The sequence below is a fragment of the Sus scrofa genome, chromosome 15, assembly GCF_054392235.1.
Source record: "Sus scrofa isolate SSC_HxYL_T2T_F1_AM1 chromosome 15, Sscrofa_HxYL_maternal_Yorkshire_Landrace_v2.0, whole genome shotgun sequence".
Classification (NCBI taxonomy): Eukaryota; Metazoa; Chordata; class Mammalia; order Artiodactyla; family Suidae; genus Sus; species Sus scrofa.
This window is the reverse complement of record NC_139397.1, coordinates 114264320-114280394: the sequence shown is the minus strand read 5'-3', so window position 1 is coordinate 114280394 and position 16075 is coordinate 114264320. Positions and strand designations below refer to the sequence as shown.

General features: G+C 38.4%; 1 protein-coding gene across 12 annotated transcripts in view; it reads left to right on the top strand.

Annotated features, from left to right (window-relative positions):
- The window catches only part of DNAH7 (dynein axonemal heavy chain 7), a 262758-nt gene that overhangs the window by 82688 nt on the left and 163995 nt on the right, over nucleotides 1-16075 (top strand). For all 12 annotated transcript variants that reach the window (XR_014830006.1, XM_085000229.1, XM_085000233.1 and 9 more), the window contains 2 exons: nucleotides 4552-4745; nucleotides 6382-6580. Coding sequence is in view for 11 of the 12 variants with exons in the window: in XM_085000229.1 (XP_084856355.1) it covers nucleotides 4552-4745; nucleotides 6382-6580 (393 nt within the window). In the remaining variant the exon portion in view is untranslated. The remainder of the gene's footprint in view (nucleotides 1-4551; nucleotides 4746-6381; nucleotides 6581-16075) is intronic.

The window sequence follows — 16075 nt, the reverse complement described above, 5'->3', positions numbered from 1 at the left end:
GGAGCTAATTAATGCTTTTGCTTCCTTGAAGTCTTTTTTTGAATATTACCCTTATAAAGAGTCTCACCTCAGGAGTTCTGCTGTGGTTCAGCAGAAATGAACCTGACTAGCATCCATGAGTACATGGGTTCAATCCCTGGCCTAACTCAGTGGGTTAAGGATCGGGCATTGCTGTGAGCTGTGGTGTAGGTCACAGACATGGCTTGGATTCTGCATTGCTGTGCCTGTGGCCAAGGCCGGCAGCTGCAGCTCCAGCTCCAATTCAACCCCTAGCCTGGGAATTCCCATGTGCCACAGGTATGGCCCTAAAAAGAAAAAAAAAAAAAAAAGGCGAAAAAGAGTCTCACTTTTTTTTTTTTGTCTTTTTGCCATTTCTCGGGTCACTCCCACGGCATATGGAGGTTCCCAGGCTAGGGGTCGAATCAGAGCTGTAGCCGCTGGCCTACACCAGAGCCACAGCAACTCGGTATCCAAGCCTCGTCTGCAACCTACACTACAGCTCACGGCAACGCCGGCTCCTTAACCCACTGAGCAAGGGCAGGGATTGAACCCGCAACTTCATGGTTCGTAGTCGGATTCGTTAACCACTGCGCCATGAAGGGAACTCCAAGAGGCTTACCTTGAACTGGGACTTGCCTTTGCCTTTCCTGACAATCCCCATCCCTTTTCTTATTTGTAGTGTCCATCATCTTCTAACTTACCATATGATTTATGAATTATTAATCATTGTTATTTGTAGTCTGTCTCCTCGTGGAAGCTGGGAGCTTTGTTTTGTTCACTGTTGTGGCCCAAACACTAAGAACAGTGTCTGACATGTTAGAGGCTCTCCATAAATATTTGTGGAGTGAGTGAACAAATAATTAAATTGAGATTGATCCTTGAATTATTGCAACTTCTAAGAATTCTGAGTTTATTCTGAAAAGCCTCTCTGAAAATTCAGTTTTAGATAACTGAGTCCTATGTGCTGGATTAATCCTAGAAAAATCCTGCATCTTGAAAGACTTTCAATTCTTGGTGGAGGTCCAAGGATCTGAAAGTTGTAAGGGAACATAAACGTCGGCTCAGTGAACATTTCCTTTCTTAGCACCTAAAAGGTTTAATGAGGATCTTTCAAGTTTTCTGTCATCAAGGGATTTCTGATTAAGAAGTTTATGCTTCTGGAAGTTTACTGAACTGGCTTGAGCTTAATTCCATTAAGTGTGCTTTCTGCGAAGCATCCTGGCAGCAGTAATTAGAATGTTCTTTCTATGTACCCCAATTAAAGTTTCAGGCCCTGATATCACAGGCATTTGGTTTGGAAATGTAGATCAACCAGTACGTTGTCATTTGAGCTGATGAGAGTGGTGATACTTATGAAGCAAAAGAAGACATATCAAATTTGTAAAATTATTCCTTTAACCAAAAAATATGGCAGTTAATAATTCCTTTTCTCCTCTAGGAGACAGAAAGTAATTAAAGTGTCAAAGGAGCCGTACTTAGTTTCAAATTTCTGGTAGCTTCCTGTTATAACATCTTATTGTTCTATCTTGAAAGCATTAACTAATAATGGTACAACAGGGAGGGTTATACATTCTTTGAGTTTCTGTCTGTCTGTCTGCGGGCTTGACTCACCCTCATTCACTCAAGTATTCAACAAATGTGCATGGCATGCCTGCTCTGTACCAGAATTTTGTGGCAATGCTTAAAGGAACTTAAAGCCAGTTTTATTCTTTTATGATAACTACCTTACTGGAAGGATGGCAGTTTACAAAATGTTCATTTTAACTCCATTAAACTGATGGAGTGATATAAGTGCTTTATTCTATCCATTCCAGCAGAGTAATGTCTGTCTGTCTCTAGCTCTTCAAGAGGCAGTTATAGAAGGGGAAATGGAAAGGGTAGTTTCAGGTATAAATTTGAATTTGTTCCTCATAACAGCTTTGAGAGAACATTTTTTTTTCTTTTTTGGTCACCCCGCAACATATGGAGTTCCCAGGCCAGGGATCAGATCTGAGCTGCAGTTGCAACCTAAGCTGCAGCAGCTGCAACGTCAGATCCTTAACCCACTGTGCCAGACTGAGGATCAAACCTGCGTCCCAGTGTTCCCAAGATGCCATAAATGCCCTTGTATCACAATGAGAACTCCATCCCTATTTCATTTATTTTGTTTTATTTTATTTTATTTTATTATCTTTTTAGGGCTGTGCCCATAGCATATGGAGGTTCCCAGGCCTAGGGGTTGAATCCGAGCTGAATATGCTAGCCTATGCCACAGCCACAGCAACGCCAGATCCAAGTCACATCTGCAACCTACACCACAGCTCACAGCAACACTGGATCTTTAACCTACTGAGTGAGGCCAGGGATCAAACCCACATCCTCATGGATGCTCATGGATACGCCGAACAAATGGGAACTCCTATCCCCATTTAAAAAATAAGAAAGTAAGAGACTCAGGTTAATTAAGTGACCCAAGGTCACATGGGTAAGAAGGAGCAATGTGGGCTAGGAATCAGGTCTATGCGTTCCTTCATCTTATGCAGTCTCTATTTTGTTCATCTTCTCGTGGGAAGGGAGTGTTCAGTTTCCATAAGGAAATGACTACTTTTCTATGATTCTCTTAAGTCCCTATACCACGGTATAGATTATCACCTCTGTTCATTCACAACTAGCGTATTTGGCTCAAAGTCATTGAGCTGATCTAGACAAATAGGTTTGACCTAAAGAATTCAATAAAAAATTTTGCTTGAATGCTAAGTGCTTCCAGAGGTATTTCTTCTCTAATTATAATGTTCAGGAAAATAAATATGAGCTGTTGTTTTAAATTATTTTTAGCTTTCAAATCTTAGATCCAAAATAGCAAATTGCAATAAATTTTTTGGCTAAGAATGAAATAATTGTTAAGTAGTGAAAGGGATTTTTTTTTTCCTAACAAAGAAAGGCGTACTTTTCCAGAAGGTGGCACTCTAAGAACATCATTTGGGTTTTTGAATTTTAGGAGTACAAGAGTATTTATTACTCCATACTTTTTGAATGTACTGAACATTTAAATTATGACCTGAGTCTCTGTCATGCTTCTTTTTATGTGTATTTTAAATGTTTATTTGAAACAGAACTTTTAGGAAATATAATATGCCTTTAAAAATTGTGCCTCTTTAAAGGTAAGTGAATCTCGTCATATGTTGCATATTTCACAGGAACCTGTTTTACTGAAAAAAATGTTGTTCTTTGATTAAATTGCTGTGTTCTCAAGTTACATTGTTATAACTAAAAACCAAGCAAAAAATTCTTTCCTTTCCAGTCACATTGAAAGTATGTTAACAAAAACTTATTCCTGTGGTAGAATAAAATTTCTGTATAAAACGATTTACAGCTGATGTTTTGGTTGACCTCTCAGTGAGTACCAAATTCACTTTGGCTAAGTGCCAAAAGTAAGTTTAGTGAGTTAATCTTAAAATTCTATTTAATTTTTAACAATATTTCCTTGATGTAATTCCATGTAAATTTTCTAAAATGCCCTATAAATGTGCCAGTATGTTCTCATGAGGCTTAAAAAAGTCTGGTGGTTAAAATCTCTAACGTGTTGTAACACCTCTTTCTAATACCTTTATTTAGTAAAGAATGTTTCTAATTTTGTCACTGAGTTTGGCATTATAAGACCTAGACTAGACCTGGATGACATCAATCATTTCAAAGAAAAAAAGTTAAAAGAATTTTATTTTAGTTCTATCTAGATTGTGTTTGAGTATGTATTTCTAAAGATGTTCATAGACCCGATGGTTACTTGCATAGGTATTTAAAGAAATCAATAAACTATTTACTTAAGATATCAGTTCTTAAGATCAGCTTTTGGTTATAATTCTTCTTTTGAATCCCACAGCATAAAAGAAAGCTTTTTAAAATACTTGATTGAGTTTGAACCACTTTAAAGCAAAGAGCTCACAGAGACACTGTTGAGTGATAGAATGCTCAGAAATTCATGCCTTAGAGGTACAAGTCTTAGTCTCTAGCGAGTTCAGGAAGACACCTTGAACTTAAGTCCTTCAGCAAGCAGTGTTATAATGCAGTTCTAAAGGTAGTTCTTTGCAGCGTAAGATCGTTATCTAAAGCTCCTTCCTCCCTGCTCTCAAAACCTTATTTCTATCTATAGATATAAAACAGAAATTGTGTTGTTTTTTATTGATAATAGTAATATTCAAAATAATAATTATACCAATGACATCTTTTTAGAGTATTTTCCCTCAAAGAATAAAAGACAAACATAAGTCATACTATTTTGTTTCCTCCTGTACTTCTTGAATAATTCAATTCAAATTCTCGCCTTGTCTCTCTCAGAATTCCCAACTTAGAATGAGAAATTTGTGACCAGCATCACTGAAGATCAAGTCAGCATCACTTTTACATAATTAAAGAGGCTGGTTCCGTTTAGACTGTGCGAGAACACTTTTAAAAAATATTCACTTTAAATTCTGTATAGCTTTTATTATATTAAATTCATGTGATCGCAAATATAATATGACTATAAAGTTAATATCTAATATTTTTGAGTTGAACATCTTCTCTTATTTTTAGGATAAACATGTTCTAGCAGTTGTAACTGTTGAGAGAATGCTGGAGAGGATGAAAAAATCTAATGAACTTTTGGAACTCATTCTTAAAGGACTGAATGAATATTTGGAAAAGAAACGTCTCTTCTTCCCCAGATTCTTTTTCTTGTCTAACGATGAACTTCTTGAGATACTTTCTGAGACTAAAGATCCCACTAGGTAGGTTATATACACACCTATATAATATATAATGGCTAAGGCTATCTACTTGAATTTAATTTTCAAAATAATGCAGAACTTGAATATGATTATGTTGTTTTTTCAAGACCATTCTAAATATTAACAATAATCAGCTTAAAATAATATTGAAACCATAAGTAATATCGCTGAATATTTTGCAAATGTGATCAATCATGGAGTGGATTTCTTTTTTTTAATTGAAGTATAGTTGATTTACAATGTTGTGTTACTTTCAGGTGTACAGCAAAACAATTCAGTTACACATATATATATTCTTCTTCAGATTTTTTTTACCATTATTACAGGATGCTGAGTGCCTATCCTCTGGATTTCTCATTTTATCGCATGTTGCTATACAGATCTTCCAGAACACATCACTCTTTCTATATCCCATGCAGAATAAAAGTCTCTGTCTCTTAGTGGCTTGCATTGACTCACAAAGGTTCTCCCACAGAATCTTTCCTATTCATTTCCTGTTGGTTTTCTTCTTGCTGTCTCTGCTTCAGCCCTGGCAATTCTCCCATGAAAGGGGCAGCCTCCTTCCTCCGTGTACTGTTATCTTTGCCTAAGATCTTCCTTATCCAAATATCCATAAGACTTCTTTTACCTCCTCTAGATCTTTGTGGAAACCTACTCAAACATCTGCCACTCAAGACAGCCTTTCCTGGCCACTATATTTAAAGTGACCACCCCTTTCAGCACTCTCTTGCCAACTTTCCTGGTTTTCTTTGCCTTATTTTCCTTCAGGATACTTTGAATCATCTGGCTTACTCTATAGTGTACTTATTTGTTTACTGTTTGATTTTCTCTAGCAGAATATAAGCTCCTTGATGGCTAAGATTTTTGACTGATTTTTTTTCTCACAGCTGATTTCTCAGTTCCTTAGAAGAGTGTTTGGTGTATAGCAGACAAAGATATTTGTTAAATTTGTTAATTTTGTCTTGTTCCTTCAAAGTAGGAGACAAGTAATCCAGATAAAAGGATAAATTTAGGTTCAGACTTCCATCTGAGTTCTTATACTCCGCCTCCCCCCCCCCGCCCTTTGAAAGATGAATTCAGCTGGTCATTGGTAATGTGTCAAAAATGAGGAATTTAGTCTGTTCCCTCAATAGTACAACAAATAGACTAAAGTTGGGCACCTTCAAACTAGTTGATTTCCTTAAGCCCTAAAACCAGTTCGTAACTTGCAAGCAGTCTCTGAAGTTCCCAGTTTAAATGTCTACTTTTGTGCATTTGAAGATTCTTCAGATTAGTGTATTACCTGTTAGTCAAAATTGGTTTGATCCTTACTTAACTTTAACATCTTTCAATTCATTGCATTGGAAACAAAGCCTGATGGATTCCTCTTCTGTAGCTCTTATTAAAATTATAATTTTACAGATATTTTTGTGATTTTTCAGTTAATGATAATCTCCCACTGGAATGTACAGTCCACACAGGCAGGGATTATCTTTTTTTTTTTTCCTTAGCACTTCATCTCCAGCATCTAGCAGGGACCTCACACATAGTGCATGTTTATAAAGTTCAAATGAAGATTGGAACACAAAGAGCACTGATATTTAGGGAAGTGCTTTAATTTTGTTAGCTCTCTTAAACTTTTTTTTTTTCCTGACAGGGTGCAACCTCACTTGAAGAAATGTTTTGAAGGAATTGCAAAGGTGGAATTTACGGAAAGCTTAGACATAACTCACATGAAGAGTAGTGAAGGAGAGGTGGTGGAACTTGTAGACACCATTTCAACAGCCAAAGCCCGAGGTCAAGTGGAGAAGTGGTTGGTTGAGTTGGAGAGAATTATGATTAAATCTGTCCACAAGGTAGCCAGTTGTATTTATTTTTATTTCTAGTACATATGATAGAATATGAATATATTACTGATAAATGTCCCGTTATTTAGACAGGTCGACGCATGAGTTACCAATTCAGTTGTGATAAACTGACAGCAGAGATGTGGTCTATGATATTAATTGCATAGTGAGTCACTTGAAAAGTGGGATGAAACACTCTCCATTCTACAGAAAACTTGAGTTTTTAGTCATGAGTCTGTCTCATTTCCTGTGCTTTCAACATTAGACACACTTTGTTCTACATGGTCTCTCTGCATAGTCTTTCCTTGAGAGTAAGCCTCTCTCTACAGTTCCACATCAATCTCCTTGACATGTATGTTTCTACAGTGCATCCTTTTGTTCTGTGTATGTATAAAATATGTACTGAAATGTCAGAAAATCATAAAACACTTTCTACACTTAACGGTAACTTCATATTTTCCATAGATCTTGAAGCATTATTAACTGAATTATTTGTAATTTTTTTTTCTTTTTAAATAAATTTTATTATAGTTGGTTAAAAAATTTTATTATAGTTGATTTTGTGCCTATATTCTTTTTTAAATTAATTTATTTATTTTTATTTTCCCACTGTACAGCAAGGGGATCAAGTTATCCTTACATGTATACATTACAATTACATTTTTTTCCCCACCCTTTGTTCTGTTGCAACATGAATGTCTGGACATAGTTCTCAATGCTATTCAGCAGGATCTCCTTGTAAATCTATTCTAGGTTGTGTCTGATAAGCCCAAGCTCCCGATCCCTCCCACTCCCTCCCTCTCCCATCAGGCAGCCACAAGTCTTTTTTCCAAGTCCATGATTTTCTTTTCTGAGGAGATGTTCATTTGTGCTGGATATTAGATTCCAGTTATAAGTGATATCATATGGTATTTGTCTTTGTTTTTCTGGCTCATTTCACTCAGTATGAGATTCTCTAGTTCCATCCATGTTGCTGCAAATGGCATTATGTCATTCTTTTTTATGGCTGAGTAGTATTCCATTGTGTATATATACCACTTCTTCTGAATCCAATCCTCTGTTGATGGACATTTGGGTTGTTTCCATGTCCTGGCTATTGTGAATAGGGCTGCAATGAACATGCGGGTGCACGTGTCTCTTCTAAGTAGAGTTCTGTCCGGATAGATGCCCAAGAGTGGGATTGCTGGGTCATATGGAAGTTCTATGTATAGATTTCTAAGGTATCTCCAAACTGTTCTCCATAGCGGCTGTACCAGTTTACATTCCCACCAGCAGTGCAGGAGGGTTCCCTTTTCTCCACAGCCCCTCCAGCACTTGTTATTTGTGGATTTATTAATGATGGCCATTCTGACTGGTGTGAGGTGATATCTCATGGTAGTTTTGATTTGCATTTCTCTTGTAATCAGCGATGTTGAGGATTTTTGCATGTGTTTGCTGGCCATCTGTATATCTTCTTTGGAGAAATGTCTATTCAGGTCTTTTGCCCATTTTTCCATTGATTGATTGGTTTTTTGTTGTTGTTGTTGTTGTTGTTGTTGCTATTTCTTGGGCCGCTCCTGCGGCATATGGAGGTTCCCAGGCTAGGGGTTGAATCGGAGCTGTAGCCACCGGCCTACGCCAGAGCCACAGCAACGCGGGATCCGAGCCGCGTCTGCAACCTACACCACAGCTCATGGCAATGCCAGATCGTTAACCCACTGAGCAAGGGCAGGGACCGAACCCGCAACCTCATGGTTCCTAGTCGGATTCGTTAACCACTGCGCCACTACGGGAACTCCCTGATTGGTTTTTTTGCTGTTGAATTGTATAAGTTGCTTATATATTCTAGAGATTAAGCCCTTGTCAGTTGCATCATTTGAAACTATTTTCTCCCATTCTGAAAGTTGTCTTTTTGTTTTCTTTTGGGTTTCCTTTGCTGTGCAAAAGCTTTTCAGTTTGATGAGGTCCCATGGGTTTATTTTTGCTCTAATTTCTATTGCTTTGGGAGACTGACCTGAGAAAATATTCATGATGTTGATGTCAGAGAGTGTTTTGCCTATGTTTTCTTCTAGGAGTTTGATGGTGTCCTGTCATATATTTAAGTCTTTCAGCCATTTGGAGTTTATTTTTGTGCATGGTGTGAGGGTGTGTTCTAGTTTCATTGCTTTGCATGCAGCTGTCCAGGTTTCCCAGCAATGCTTGCTGAATACTTTCTTTTTCCCATTTTCTGTTCTTGCCTCCCTTGTCAAAGATTAATTGACCATAGGTGTCAGGGTTTATTTCCGGATTCTCTATTCTGTTCCATTGGTCTGTCTGTCTGTTTTGATACCAGTACCACACTGTTTTGATGACTGTGGCTTTGTAGTATTTCTTGAAGTCTGGGAGAGTTATGCCTCCTGCTTGGTTTTTGTTTCTCAGGATTGCTTTGGCGATTCTGGGTCTTTTGTTGTTCCATATAAATGTTTGGATTGTTTGTTCTAGTTCTGTGAACAATGTCATGGGTAATGCGATAGGGATTGCATTGAATCTGTAGATTGCTTTGGGTAGTATGGCCATTTTTACAATATTGATTTTCCCAATCCAGGAACATGGAATATCTTTCCATTTCTTTACATCTTCTTTGATTTCTTTGATTAAAGTTTTATAGTTCTCGGCATATAGGTCCTTTACCTCCTTGGTCAGGTGTATTCCGAGGTATTTGATTTTGTGAGGTACAATTTTAAAAGGTATCATATTTTTGTATTCGTTTTCTAATGTTTCATTGCTGGTATACAGAAATGCAACTGACTTCTGAATGTTAATCTTATATCCTGCTACTTTGATGAATTTATTAATCAGTTCGAGTGGTTTTTGGGTTGAGTCCTTAGGGTTTTCTATGTATAGTATCATGTCATCTGTGTACAGTGACAGTTTTATCTCTTCTCTTCCTATATGGATGCCTTTTATTTCTTTTGTTTGTCTAATTGCTGTGGCTAGGATTTCCAAAACTATGTTGAAGAGCAGTGGTGAGATTGGGCATCCCTGTCTTGTTCCAGATTTGAGTGAGAAGGCTTTCAGCTTTTCTCCATTGAGGATTATATTTGCTGTGGGTTTATCATAAATGGCTTTGATTATATTCAGGAATGTTCCCTCTATACCCACTTTGGCGAGGGTCTTGATCATGAATGGATGTTGAACTTTGTCAAATGCTTTTTCTGCGTCTATTGAGATGATCATATGATTTTTGACTTTTCTTTTGTTCATGTGGTGTATGATGCTGATTGATTTGCGTATGTTGAACCATCCTTGTGAACCTGGGATGAACCCAACCTGGTCATGGTGTATAATTTTTTTGATATGTTGTTGGATTTGGTTGGCTAAGATTTTGTTGAGAATTTTTGCATTTATATTCATCAATGATATTGGGCAATAGTTTTCTTTTTTGCTGGTATCTCTGTCTGGTTTTGGAATGAGGGTGATGGTGGCATCATAGAATGTCTTTGGGAGTATTCCTTCTTCTTCAACCTTTTGAAAGAGTTTAAGGAGGATGGGCACCAATTCCTCTTTATATGTTTGATAGAGTTTGCCTGTGAAGCCATCTTGTCCTGGACTTTTATTGGTAGGGAGTGATTTTATGACCTCTTCAATTTCATTTCTAGTGATCGGTCTGTTCAGTTGGTCTGTTTCTTCTTGATTCAATTTTGGCTGTAAGATTCTAGAAAATTGTCCATTTCTTCCAGATTGTCAAACTTGTTGCCATATAGTTGTTCATAGTATTCTCTTATGGTTTTTTGTATTTCTGCTGTATCCATTGTGATTTCGCTTTTTCACTTAAAATTTTGGTTATTTGGATTCTTTCCTCTTTTTAGTAAGTCTGGCCAGGGGTTTGTCAATTTTGTTGACCTTTTCAAAGAACCAGCTCTTGGTTTTATTAATTTTCTCTATTGTTTTTTGAATCTCTATTTTATTGATTTCCTCTTTGATATTTATAATTTCCTTCCTTCTGCTGACTGTAGGTCTTTTTTGTTCTTCTTTTTCTAATTCATTTAGGTGGACGGTTAAGTTGTCGATTTGGGATCTTTCTTCTTTTTTGAGAAAGGCCTGTATTGCTATAAATTTCCCTCTGAGCACTGCTTTCGTAGCATCCCATGGGTTTTGAGAGGTTGTGTCTTCATTATCATTTGTTTCAAGGTAGTTTTTAATTTCCTTCTTGATTTCCTTATTGACCCATTGGTTTTTTTAGTAGCATGTTGTTTAGTCTCCATGTAGTAGGTTTTTTCTCTTTCCTTTTCCCATGGTTGATTTCTAATTTCATGGCATTGTGGTCAGAGAAGATACTTGAGATAATTTCTATGCTCCTAAATTTATTGAGATTAGCTTTGTGTCCCAATATGTGGTCGATTCTTGAGAATGTTCCATGAGCATTTGAGAAGAATGTGTATTCTGATTTTTTTGGATGTAGTGTCCTGAAGATATCAATTAAGTCTAACTTTTCTATTGTTTCCTTTAGGATCTCTGTTGCTTTATTGGTTTTCTGTCTAGAGGATCTGTCCATTGATGTGAGGGGGGTATTAAAGTCTCCTACTATGATTGTATTCTCATCAATATCTCCCTTTATGTCTGTTAATATTTGTTGTATGTATCTGGGTGCTCCTATATTTGGGGCATATATGTTGATGATAGTAACATCCTCTCCTTGGATGGATCCCTTAATCATTAAATAGTGTCCTTCTTTGTCTTTCTTTATGTCTTTTGTTTTAAAGTCTATTTTGTCTGATATGAGTGTTGCAACTCCTGCTTTTCTGTCATGTCTATTGGTGTGAAATATTTTTCCCCACCATCTCACTTTCAATCTATATGTATCTTTTGTCCTAAGGTGAGTTTCTTGTAGGCAGCATATTGAAGGTTTTTGCCTTTTTATCCACTCAGCCACTCTGTGTCTTTTGATTGGAGCATTCAGTCCATTGACATTTAAGGTGATAATTGATAGATGATTATTTATTGCCATTTTGAACCTCTTGTTCCAGTTGATTCTATGCTTCTCCATTCTTCCTTTCTTTTTTTTTTTTTTTTTTTTTTTTTTTGGTTGGATGGTCTCCTGTTATTATCTGCTTGAGTGTTTTGTTTTGTTTTGTTTCATTTTTTGTGAATGCAATATTTGGTTTTGGCTTGTGGTTGCCCTGTTTTTTAAGTATGCTAACCCCTTCCTATAATTGTGTGTTTTAGCCTGATGGTCCTGTAGGTTCAAACGCTTCATTACTATATTAAAATTAAGAAGAGAAACATACAAAAAAACAAACAAACAAAAAGGGTCTATTTATTTCCTAACATCCCTTGCCCATATTTTATGGTTCTGATGACTCTTTTTTATTTTTTTCTTTTTAATTTTATTTTGTCTGAAGCATGTTCATGATTAAATCTGTATGCTGGCTTATTTGAGTGACTGCTCTCTGATTGTGGTTTCCTCAGTCCTAGTTCTTCCTTTTCTTTTTTTCTTTTTCTTTTTTCTTCCCTTTCCATCCTTTCTTTTTGGTTTAGAGAAGCCCTTTCAGTATTTCTTTTAGCCTGGGTTTTGTGTTGCTGTATTCTTTTAGTTTTTGTTTGTTGGAAAAAATTTTTATTTCTCCTATTTTAAATGATATTCTTGCTGGATAGAGTATTCTAGGTTGCATATTTTTTCCTTTTAGCATTTTAAATATCTCTTGCCATTACCTCCTGGCCTGTAGTGTTTCTGTAGAGAAATCAGCTGATAACCTTATGGGGGTTCCCTTGTAGGTAACATTCTGCTTTTCTCTTGCTGCCTTTAGGATCCTCTCTTTATCACTAACTTTTGCCATTTTTATTATGATGTGTCTTGGTGTGGGTCTGTTTGGGTTCAATTTGTTTGGGGCCCTCTGTGCTTCCTGTATCTTGAACCCAGTATCCTTTAGATTTGGGAAGTTTCCATCGATAACTTCTTCAAATATATTTTCCATCCCCTTATCTTTTTCTACTCCTTCTGGAATTCCTATTATCCATAGATTGGCCCGCTTTATATTATCCCATAGGTCTCTTATATTGCTTTCCTGTTTTTTGATTCAGTTTTCTGTCTGCTGACCTGATTGGGTGATTTCCATTATTCTATCTTCCATATCACTGATTCGTTCTTCTGCATTATTCATTCTGGTTTTTACTGCCCTTAGTTCAGTTTGCATCTCTGCAAATGAATGTTGTAGTTTTTCTTGGCTCCTCTTATATTTTCTAGTTCCTGTCTGAGGGTATCTGCATTACTGTTCATATCTTCTCTTAATTCCTTCAGTATTTTCACTATTTCTCTTTTGAACACCAGGTCTGTCAGACTGCAGAGATCTGTTTCATTGTTGACTGTTTTAGGTGAGTTCTCCTGTTGGTTTGGCTGGGGGTGGTTTCTCAGCTTCTTCATCTTGCTTGTTGTTTTCTTTTTCCTGAGGGAGTTGTACTCTCCGTGACCAGGCAGTGTTTGCCTTGTCAGTGCCGTGGAATAGTTCCTGAGGGCTGGTGTTGTTGGTCCGTCTTTTTTGAGGCAGTGTGGCTTTTCTGGAGTGTTGATGGGGCTAACAGCATCTCTTTGAGGCAAAGAAGGACTTGCTGAGGGCAGACAGGCCTGGGAGGTCCACACCACGATGGTAGCAGATTTCACTTTGTCATGCAGAGCTTGCTCTGGTGTTTTTAGGCTGTGGGGTTCTTGCAGGGGGTTGGCGATATTGGGAAGCTGTTCCTCAGGAGTGCAGCACCCCCTGAGAGCTGGAGCAGATATCTGGGCCACTGCAAAGCCAGGAGGCTCCTCCCCAGGGCAGCCTGACTCAGAAAGACCGTCCGAGAATTAGGCAGATCTTTTCACGGCCCAGCCAGGCTTGTTGTAGCTTTTCTGGGCTGCAGGGGGTCCTGCCTGGAGCTGGCAGCCCTACGCAGCTGATCTGTGAGAGCTCGGCACCCCCCTGGGGGCTTGGGCAGCTAGCTGGGCCACTGCCAACCCAAGAGGCTCCTCCCCAGGGCAGCCCGACTCAGAAAGACTGTCCGAGAATTAGACAGATCTTTTCAAGGCCTGGCTAGGCTTGATCTAGCTTTTCTGGGCTGCAGGCCTTTTCTCGGGGGCTGGTGCTGTTTGGTGCTGCTCTGTGGGGTGTAGCCCCTCCAAAGGGCAAGCAGGCGTGTGCAGGGACAGCCCCTGTGGTGGTAGACTTCAGGCAATTGTTGAGGCCAACCCTCCTGCATGGCAGGCAGCCCCAGGTCCAGCGAGTGCGTAGGGGGTGGCGGGGGTGGGGGGAGGGGGTGCACTGGGAAGCACAGCTTTCTGCTAGCTAGCAGGCCAGTAAGCTTGCTGTGACGTGGGGAGTATTCTATGGGGACCCACCCCTTCTTCCCTCCCCTCCCCAGCATGGGTGCAGACCAGGCTCTTCTCCCAGGCTCCCTCTGATATGGCTTTCCACTCCCCAGCCCCTAGAGTATTGCTCCCTTCCCCTGGGACAGCTTTTCTTTCTAGTCTCCCAGGCAGTCTCTGCCCCGTCAAACTTGACAGACCAGTTTCTAGACCTCCCAAGCAGTCTCTGCTCCACCCCGCCCCCAGCCCTTTCCTGGGGACTAACCTCCAGAGCCGAGGTCTCAGTGCCCAGCCCCCACCCAGGCGTCTCAATTTTTGGTGACTGCGCCCATAGTTTAGACGGTCCGTTCAGTTCTCAGTCTACTTTTCAGAACTCCAACTTACTGCTACACTCTTCTCTGCATCTGGAGATTCCTCTGGTTCATTTGATCTTTCCCCCGAGTAGGTGACTTTCCAGGGCACAGGATCCCTTTCTCCTCCGCAGTTCCCTTTCGGGAGCACCCGTCCCACTCGGATTCACCTTCTCTCACTCTCCTCTTTTCTCTTGTTTTACCTAGTAATGTCATGAACTTCTTGCCGTTATTGGAGTTTAGGTTCTTCTGCCAGTGATTGGTTGCTGTTCTGTGAGAGTCATTTGTCCTGTAGATGTGGTTTTTTTTGTTGTGTTTGTGGGAGAGGGCGAGCGTGTCCCCCTACTCTTCCACCATCTTGTCTCCTCCTTGTAATTATTTTTGTTAGTAGAGAACCTCAAGTCATGGAAACAAATAGTGATTAATGGAGCAGTTAGTCTTTTTTCTTTTTACTATAATGTAGACTTTTAAGTTCTTTATTAAGAATAAAAATCATTATTGATCAGGGACACATGAGGGGAAGAATAAGAAGGAAAAATGGCATCAGATCCTAATCAATAACAGTTTTTATTTTTCAGATTCTCTCACACATTACTGAAGAAAATCATTGGCATCTAGGTGTTTAATGTACATCATGTGTCTTAATGCTGCTTTCTCTTCTTAAAAATAGTTTTGATATCTATCTACATTATATTTTTTCCTATTGACATAAAATCTTTTGGACAGTTTCCTATTTCTCCCTATTATGGATTAAATATGAACACCCTTATGCATAAAGGTAGTTTCTTTGATTGTTTATTTGTTTTCTTATGATAACTTCTCATGTGTAGGACCACTGGGCCAAAGGAGATGTGCTTTCATAGACCTTGATAAGTATTGAAAATGGCATTCTCATTCATGTAGGTGTTAGTATATAAAGGAATTACGCTTTGACCACTACTTGGCAGCATTCAATTGGGTTATATGGTTTGTTAATTGATGTTTACAGTAATAACTCATTATTTTAGACCTATATGATATGATTTCAACAGTTCCTTTTTTTGAAAGTACTTAGAGAAAATATTTTGGTTATCCTTTCAGAGCACTAAGATGGGATGACAAGGGTGTAGGAAATATCTCCCTCAAATGTTTATGTGTAAGCTTGTGTTGGTGGGAAATTCAAGGAAATGCAATATAAACTACTCAAACAGGAGACATGTGTGTCACTGTGCAGTGCTGTATGTATTTGCATACTTGAAAGGCATGCCAAAATTAAGTTAATTTTATGTCATTTGTAAATAATTAAAAAATCATGCTCTTGGCCCCTTTGTCCCTTTGTCTTGCTTGATCACCATGAGTTTAATGTAGCTTGCAACCTCCCAAATATACACATATATATGGGATGGATAGTTATAATAATATATTTTACATATGATATTGTAGAACTTTATGCAATCATATTTCTCCTCATTCCACTATATAGAAATTTGTGATTCAGATGCTGATGACTTCCTCTTGCTCTCTCCACAGTGTCCTTCTAAAATACATATTCATTCCATCCTTGGCATTTCTCTACTATACCTTCTATTCTTTCTCCCAGCTTCAGTTCCTTTTCACCTGCTCTTTCTGTGGCTCATCCTGGCCTTTTACATTTTCTTTATTGTGAATAGTCAACACTGACCTTCATCTCTGTTCAGCTCCATAGATATGCTAACTAAACTAGAAATCCAGAAATGTTCACCTGTCCTTAAGTATTTCTCAGAAAAATAAAATTTAGACAATATTTTCTGAAAGTCAAACATTAAGATGGTTATCCCCTCACAGATGATGTTGCTGTTTTTGGTTGACTATAATAGATTAGAATGTTTCCCACTGATA